Raw genomic sequence first — 8,859 nt, 5'->3', positions numbered from 1 at the left:
CCCGCCGGCGAGGCCGGGGCGCCCCTGGGCCGGCCGTGACCCCCCGCGGGTCTCCAGCCTCCCGTGGCGCTTGCGCGGCCGCGGCGGCTCCGCGGCGGGGCCGGGGCCGGGGCCGGGGCCGGGGCCGCTCCCGTCGCTGCCCCCGCCGGCGGCTCCGCCGCTCAGGGCTGGCGTGGGGCTGCGCGGGTGCGCGCCTGTGTGTGCGTGCACCTAGAGCGGATAATCGGAGAGGGTTTCCAGAAGGTGGAAAATGTCACCTGATTCACACTGAACTTTTTAAATCTCCCCACCCCCGAGCAGACACACACACACATTAGGAGACCGCCCACCGCAGACAGCTAGGACCCCCGTATAGATTTAAAGAGAGACTGCATTCAGAGCCTGACGTTCATTCAATAGAGCGATCATAAGCAGGCTGGCTAGTGCTCGCTCCCTCTCCCTACTCCCCCTCACGCTGTCTCTGCGCCTCTCTCACTCCCTGCTATACTGAGGATGTTAAATCAGAGAATCCACCCGGGCATGCTCTTAATCCTGATGTTTCTGTGCCACTTCATGGAAGATCACACAGTGCAGGGTAAGACCAGACTGTTTATTCGCAGATATGCTTCTTTATTACTACTATTTTTTTCTGTCTTTCGGGATTGGTTTAGTTTGCTTGTGGTGTTAAACGCCTCTCTCCAAGGTCCAACAGAACTGAAGTTAACTGTGGGCATGGGATTGCTTTGTACCGAGGCGCAGAGGTGTCATTTAGATCTCTTTTTGATGGGATCTTTGCACTGCTCTGCAAAGGCACAGAGGACAGATGTGATGTTTTTAGTTTTTAATTGTTATTATGCAGCATGAATGAAGAGTAGAATCGTGAGGGAACTTTCCCAGTCTCGGCTCCCGAATGAGTGCTCAAAGTTTGTTGGTATTTTAGCTCAGATTTTTATCTCGTCTGGCTGACTGAAGGAGAGGTGGTGATGGAGAACCCCACGATTACAGCTGACATTTTTAGAAACCAATAAGTGGTCATTTTACAGACTTTAATATTGGGATTTCCTCCTCCTCCCTACTCCCATACTTTTTTTTTTTTTTTTTTTTTTTTTTTTTTTTTTTGAGTGTGCGTGTCTGAATAAATATTGATGTTGTAAATCCTCCTGCACTGAAAAGTATGCTTAAATAAGTTGGCGGTTTGGTTTTTTTCTTCCCCGTGCGAACAAAACAAACCCGAACCTGATATTGACAACTCTTAAGAGCCCTCTTTCGACACAAGGGAATATTGATTTTTAGTTAGGGGGCTTTTCCCCTTTTCTTGACCATATTCCAGCCACAACCTGGACGTCTTGCCATTGCTTCTTCTATAATTCTTTCTCTTTTTTTTTCTCTTCCCCTGTACCGATATAGAGCATAAATTAATCTAACGTAGGCAACAGTGAGATGCAAAACTTTTTTTTTTTAGGGGTATTGTTTGTTCAATTATTTTTACCGGGGGGGGGGGGGGGGGGCGGGTCTTCCCCCTCGCCCTGCGACATCTCGGCTGGCTGATCCTGACCCCTCTCTGCGGTATATTCCCATCGGAGTAAGGAGGCAGGATCGAGCCCTGGATGGATTAGCAGCAGAATCAATTGGTATTGAGTTGCTGGAGAAGTCACATTGGTTATTCACGAGAGACTCATCCCAACCAAAATGCTTCAGCTAAAAAAGGGGGAGTTGCTTGGACTAATGTTCTTGGCTTGACTCCACACATAACAGGGATACTAGGGGGAAAAAAAGCAAAAAATAACCCCAACAAAACCCACTCTACCCGGTGTAAGGACAGTGTACTTTCCTCTGAAATGCTTGCAGGAGAGATGGCACCTATAACTTTTTTCAGCTTGATCGATTTTTAAAACTCTGTAGGGACCTCCTACTCAAAGTGTCCTTGTATTTTATGTACTTTGCTCACTTTTTTTTTGAAACTCTGCTGAATTATTTTAGTGAAGGAGACATTTGTTAATAGAAACAGCAAAATGTGGAGATTTCGAAAGACTTCGCTAACAGCAAATGTTCCCTATTCGTGCAGATTGCAAAATGGGCTGGGAGTGAAACTGTGCGGCACTAAAACAATGCTGCTGTGCAGCCGCGGTGAGGAGGAGAGGGCAGGGGGAGGAGGAAGGAATTTGCAAGCGCGATTTTCTTTTTATTCTCTTTTAAATGCACATCCTTTTCAATCTCTGTCACGTGTCGGCAGTGCTCCTTCTGCTCTACATATGGAATAAATACCTCCGAAAACTCTAGTTCTGTTTTGGTCGGGTATTCTCTTTCTTTCATTTTGTTTTGGTTTGGGTTTTGTTTTGTTGTTTTCTTGGTTTGGGCTTTTTATTTCTTTTGTGGTTTTGGACGGGGATTTTTTTGTTTGGTTGGGTTTCTTTGCGGAGGGAGGGCTTGTTTGTTTCTTAAACTGCGCTTCCAAATAGGCCATAGTAGCTGCGGGTTATGAAACGGGACAAATAAAAGGAAACAGTCTAGTAAAAGTCACGGCAAGGCGCACGTGCTGTGTCTGGGTCACTGGTGGCCGCCACTGATCCGTCTGGGTGTCCCCCCCGCCCCCCGCCCCGCAGCTGGGAACTGCTGGCTCCGGCAGGCGCGGAACGGGCGCTGCCAGGTCCTCTACAAAACCGACCTCAGCAAGGAGGAGTGCTGCAAGAGCGGCCGCCTGACTACGTCGTGGACGGCAGAGGACGTCAACGACAACACGCTTTTTAAGTGGATGATTTTTAATGGGGGAGCCCCAAACTGCATCCCGTGCAAAGGTGAGGGGGTGCTGGCGAGCTGCTCCCTGCTGAGGAGCGGCTCCGGCAGGGGCTGGTCTCGGGGAGGAGGAGCGGGTAGGGAGCTGGAGGGGGGCAGCGTGGTCCTCTCGCTTCCTTCCTCGTCGGGGCTTTGAGGGGCGTCTCGTACCAGCCCCGAGATCGAGGAGGGGACCCCCATTTCTGCCCGCCGCCTTGAATATCACGGGGAGAAGGAGAGAGACGCTCTCTCCCCCCTGCCCTCACTGGCGGAAGGAATTTACCTCGAGTGGTGTGTCCTGGAACGGGAGGGAACGGTGGTTTTGCTCTGTGCTTTGCGTTCACGGTATCTTTTTTTCTTTAAGCAGTTTTGACACCAGGTCTGTTCTGCACGCTTGGTACTAAAGTCGTGCCTCTTTCCTTCCATCAGAAACATGTGAGAATGTGGACTGTGGACCCGGGAAGAAATGTAAAATGAACAAGAAGAACAAACCTCGGTGTGTTTGTGCTCCGGATTGCTCTAATATCACTTGGAAGGGCCCTGTGTGTGGCTTAGATGGGAAAACCTACAGGAACGAGTGCGCCCTTCTCAAAGCCAGATGTAAAGAACAGCCTGAACTCGAAGTCCAGTATCAGGGCAAATGCAAAAGTAGGTTTGCAAATCTAATCCAATCTCCCTCAAATGCCAAAGGGTGTCTGTCTGAGTGTAGGGAGGAGTTGTTGTTCCTCACAGGAATCCAGTTGGGAGAAAGTAACTAGACCATGCTCAACAGACAAGCATGTAGCTGAACTGAGAGTTCACAATAGTGTAGCAGCACTTGTGTTCCACCAGTTATCCTGAGATGGGAAGGCATCCTACAGCAGCCCTTAACAGAGGAGAGCTGCTGAAGGCTTCTACCTGATCATTTGTTCTTGTTGACACCTATTCACTCCTCACTGGGATCCTGTTATCTTCTACTAATCACTCTGTTTCTGTCTGTATTTCAGAGACCTGCAGGGATGTCTTATGCCCAGGCAGCTCCACATGTGTGGTTGACCAAACCAACAATGCCTACTGTGTGACATGCAATCGAATTTGCCCAGAGCCTACCTCCCCTGAACAGTATCTCTGCGGGAACGATGGCATAACCTACGCCAGTGCCTGCCACCTGAGGAAAGCTACCTGCCTCCTGGGAAGATCCATTGGATTAGCCTACGAAGGGAAATGCGTCAGTAAGTATCTTTGGAGGAGACCAAGAGTGGGGGGAGCTTCCTCAATCACCTGTTTCAGGGTATCCAGTGCATGTAACTGGAAGGATATATTGGTGGGGAGGAAGAGAGACTTCAGCAGCCTGGGTTAGTGCTCCCCTCCCAGAAGAGGAGAGCCAGGGTGAACTTAGTCCTGGAAAAGATTGCAGTAGCGATGAGGAACAAGAGGGCCTGATCCTGCTACAGCTGCGGGTGCTGACATCAGTATCCAAGGGAGAAGTAGCCTCACTGAAATAGATGATGAGACGGTTACAATGTAATAAGGTCTCTGTATTCCTGGATTCCTGGAAACAATTGTCTTCAAGTGGTCTTGGCAAAGATGATGTTAACTAAATTGAAAACATCTGATCACCTTTTCCTCTTTAAAAATAATTGTGGGGTTTGGAGACAGTGGGTGGGTGAAGACAGGCAAATAATTTCTGTGCAACCTGACATTCTGTGTTGTGAGTGATTCCAGAAAGGACTGATAGTGCAGTGCATTACAATGGAGCACCTGCAGGGCAGCATCTGCTCCCCAAAACTGCTGGGTGAATTTGGGGGAGTCTCAGGTTGCTTTTAGTTGGCATAAGTTGAGGTGAATTCCCTTTCAAATCTTGTAGACAGCTGCTCTCAGTGGGTAGGTTTAAAAATGATAGATTTAGAAATGCTGGACCTGTTGACAAATCCTGCATTTACCACTAATTTGGGGAGCCGAATTTCCACTGACATAAAATGGAGCAGGAAAGTCATGTACAATAGGCAAATGTAATTCTGTATTCCCAGGGCCAAGCTTTGCTGGCACAGCTGTCTTTCCTCCCCCACATACAGACAGGCAATGTTGTCCAGGGGAATACTCGCTTGAGCAAAATCAGCAAGTATCATCACATCTACTACATCTGAGCTTTGTTTCTTCACAGTTCACAGGGGAAAGGGAGGATTTAGGGGTTGCTTGTCTTTGCTTTGCTTTTTGCTTTGTCTTTTCACTTACCTCTAGTATTCTGTGTTATTTTTAGAAGCCAAATCCTGTGAAGACATTCAATGCAGTGCTGGGAAGAAATGCTTGTGGGATTTTAAGGTTGGCAGAGGTCGGTGTGCCCTCTGTGATGAGCTATGCCCTGAAAGCAAGTCAGAAGAAGCAGTGTGTGCCAGTGATAACACAACATACCCAAGCGAGTGTGCCATGAAAGAGGCAGCTTGCTCCATGGGTGTGCTTCTAGAAGTTAAGCACTCTGGATCTTGCAACTGTAAGTGAGATTTTTAACCCTGCAGACACTTAAGGCTTCTGAAGGCGATACCTAGGTAATGAAGACTTACACCTTTAAACATAAGAAAGCTTGATTTATTGATTCAAGGTACAGTAGAATATAAGTATCTATCTTTCACGCACACACTTTGGTTGCTGATAAAATGCAATAGATCTCCAACAACGAGCTGGCCTTCAAGTTGGAGTTTTTGGGGATGTTCCAAGGACAAGCCATTCTATCAGAAAGGGGTTGCCCGAGGAGTGTAATTCTAGTGACTTTTTTTGTACTTTGTCTGCTCTCGTGTGCTTTGCTGATTGCTTTATTAACACCTGGATAAACTCTTAAGTCGGTCCAAAAGAACAAGCTTAAAGGTAGCACATGGCACCTGGTTTAGCACAGTTGCCTCTACTAACTCTCAATGAAGGACACAAAGCAATTAAACTAAAACACCAGAGCGCTTTTTATTTGATTTCAGGAATCTACCAATAAAACCTGAGCCATTGATTCTTCAGAACTTTCTGCAGTTATGACTTCATAGATTATGTATAAAAAACCTTATTGCATAACAGCAGATGCCAAAGAGCATCTCACTACAAGTCGCATAAAATGCAACGCTGTATAATGGCTGTTCAGAGGGCTTTGAAAACATGCACTGAGCTGCTTCTGCGCTGTTGTTGTCCTTATTTAAACAACAGCTCCCCTGTATTCCCCCATCTAGCAATTAATGAAGACCCAGAAGATGAAGAGGAAGATGAAGACCAGGACTACAGCTTTCCTATATCTTCCATTCTAGAGTGGTAAAACCTCCATCACTATTGGAACAGCCATTGGGCACAAAATCAATGTCCGTACTGTAAATAAGTGTATGCTTATTTATTTTGGGGAGAAAAAAAAAGTATACATATAGTTGAGTCTCGTAGACATTTATTTATACTGTGTCATGTTTTATAATTTATACATAAAATGTCTGGTTGACCGTACATCTTGTTTTTTGAAGAAATTTATTCGTTACGGGAAGAGCAGTGTTATTTATTGTGAGGTCTCTTGCTTGTAAAGTAAAGCTTTTCTTTTTCCTTGTGAACTATGAAAGTCCATTCCTTAGAGCCTACCCACATGATCTCATCTCTTCATTTCACTGATGTTAACTCTTTTCCACTTTAACAAACTTGCATGTCAGTTTCTGTTATGTTTATTTATTGGATTTTCTTTTTGCTGGTTCTGTACATTAAAGATCCCTCGTGTTTTTGTTTACAAGGAATCTTGACTGACCAAAAGGTGTTGTAACTGACTTAAGTATACTTTCAAGGTGCAGTGAGGCGATCTTTAAGGAAACTTCGTACACTTAATTTTCTCTACTTCTGATCACATTATGTACTGAAATGATCTCAGTGTATTGAGAGTTTATACTGTACTATACACATTTTGAACCCAAAGAAATTGGATTGTGAAGTTTGATAATGGCGACAGGCCTAACTGTAATGAGAATAAAGGTTTTATTTTGTTTTTGTTGTTTTATTTTTTTGTAACATGCATAAATGTTTTATCAGGTGTTTCCTTTAAGATGGTCTTGCAGTACCACTTTCAAAGTTTTCTTTCCCAATCGGTGTGTTGCTAAAAGTTATATCAAAGCTTTATCAGTTCAAGTTTCTTGCTTTTCATAATACTTTTTTTCTGATGCAATTTTATATTTTCAAACATGGCGAGTTAAATATAAATTCATTTAAATATATAGTTTTGTACTTTTCTACCATGTAAATGTGCAATGTATATAAAAGTTATAATGTGTATTTGTAAATAAATGATGAGTGAAAAAAAAATAAAAAGTGGAATTTTCCCTAGAGGCAGTCATCAGTCTTTCATTCTGAGTGGTTCTGGTCCTCTGGATTCTTTTACACCATGCAACACTGTTTAAGGCCAAAGTTCTCAGCTCGTATTGATATAAAAAACCCTATTTTCAGATAGGGGCAATGTCTACAGTTCATTACTATTTAAGTCTAAGTACAGTGATAGAGGAGAAGAGATTTGTCATTTTTGTTACCCTCTCAATGCTCTCAATAAAAAATGTAGTTTCATAGAATCACAAAATGGTTTGGGTTAGAACAGACCTTAAGATTGTCCAGTTTCAACTCCCCTGCCATGTTCAGGGACACCTCCCACTAGACCACATTGCTCAATGCCCCATCCAGCCTGGCCCTGAACACTTCCAGGGACTGGGCATCCACAGCTTCCCTGGGCAACCTGTTCCAGTGCCTCACCATCCTCACAGTAAAGAATTTCTTTGTAATACCTAGTCTGAATTTCCCCTCTTTCAGTATGTACCCATTCCTCCTTACCCTGCCACTCCAGTTCCTGTCAGACAGTCCCTCTCCAGCTTTCCTGTAGGCCCCTTCAGATACTGGAAGGTGTCTGTGAGGTCCCCACACAACCTTCTCTTCTCCAGGCTGAACAGCCCCAACTTTCTCAGCGTGTTTTCATAGGAGATGTGCTCCAGTCATCTTACCAACATCATGACCCTCCTCTGGACTTGCTCCAACAGTTCCATGTCCCTCTTATGTTTGGGACCCCAGAGCTGGATGCAGTGTTTCAGGTGGGGTCTCAGCAGAGCAGAACTGAGTGGCAAAATCCTCTCCCTTGCCCTGCTGGCCGCTGTTCTTTGGATGCAGGCCAGGATTCCCCTGGCTTTCTGGGCTGTGAGTGCTCACTGCTGGCCCATGTTGAGTTTTTCATCAGCCATCACTCCCAAGTCTCTCACCGCAGGGCTGCTCTCCATCACTTCTCTGCCCAGCCTGTTGGTGCGTCTGGGACTGCCCCAATGCAGGTGTAGGATGCTGCACTTTGTTTTGCTGAACTCCATGAGGTTTGCATGGTCTCACCCCTCAAGCCTGTCCAGGTCTCTCTGGATGGCACCCCTTCTCTCCGCTGACCCACACTTTATTTTAGACATTTTTACTTTCATATTTCTAGGAGAATTTGAATATGCATTTGAATTTTTGCTATGCTTCAGATCCATTTAGATGACCAATAGGAAAAAGCAAAACAGGATCTCCTTGCCTAAATTCAAGATGTGTAACAAACAGCGAAGACAAAAAAAGAAGAAATCCAACAAACAATCAAAGAGCACACTATCACTTGGAAATTATTTTTCTCCCAAAAGGAAGTTTAATTCAGAAGTTCTTTTTGGTCAGCCTGTATTAAGACTGGACACTGTTTGAGACGGGGTACTAATACTAATACAATAGTGAATTGAGGAAAGGTAACCAGCATAAGCACAGCAGGAACCAAAATCCCATTCTGTGCTACCCGGTCATGCTGTTCTCACAAATAAGGCCCCACTTACAAAATTTTCTCTATCATATTTCATAAAAATTAAAAATGTACTTACACATGTTATTCAGTGACCTTTTAAGTACTTTGCTGAACTGAAGTCCGAATGAAGTTGATTCACTCTTTTAGTTTAAATACAAATATTTGAAGAATTTCCTGCTATAGTCTTCTGTGTATTTTCTACTATATATAAAATTCTAATTTGTTATGGATTGTTTAGTATTATCCAAAGCAAACATAATTTATTCATCTCTGAATATATAAAAACTACAAGCATGCATTTATAATACTATATTCACAGTAATAGCAAAAAT

At 44.5% G+C, this 8,859-nt stretch overlaps 1 protein-coding gene across 1 annotated transcript; it reads left to right on the top strand.

Moving 5' to 3' along the window:
• Positions 1-492: 492 nt before the first annotated feature.
• FST (follistatin) lies at positions 493-6,053 on the top strand (the record flags this gene model as incomplete). Its single annotated transcript, XM_082301595.1, has 6 exons — positions 493-574; positions 2,583-2,774; positions 3,181-3,399; positions 3,738-3,962; positions 4,991-5,221; positions 5,940-6,053. The coding sequence occupies 6 exons, from the start codon at positions 493-495 to the stop codon at positions 6,020-6,022; spliced, it is 1,032 nt and encodes a 343-aa protein (XP_082157721.1). The 3' UTR covers positions 6,023-6,053.
• Between the last annotated feature and the right edge of the window lie 2,806 nt (positions 6,054-8,859).

This window comes from Coloeus monedula (assembly GCF_965178545.1).
Source record: "Coloeus monedula genome assembly, chromosome: Z".
Classification (NCBI taxonomy): domain Eukaryota; kingdom Metazoa; phylum Chordata; class Aves; order Passeriformes; family Corvidae; genus Coloeus; species Coloeus monedula.
The sequence above is the reverse complement of the archived record's forward strand: the minus strand, read 5'-3'. Positions and strand labels throughout refer to the sequence as shown.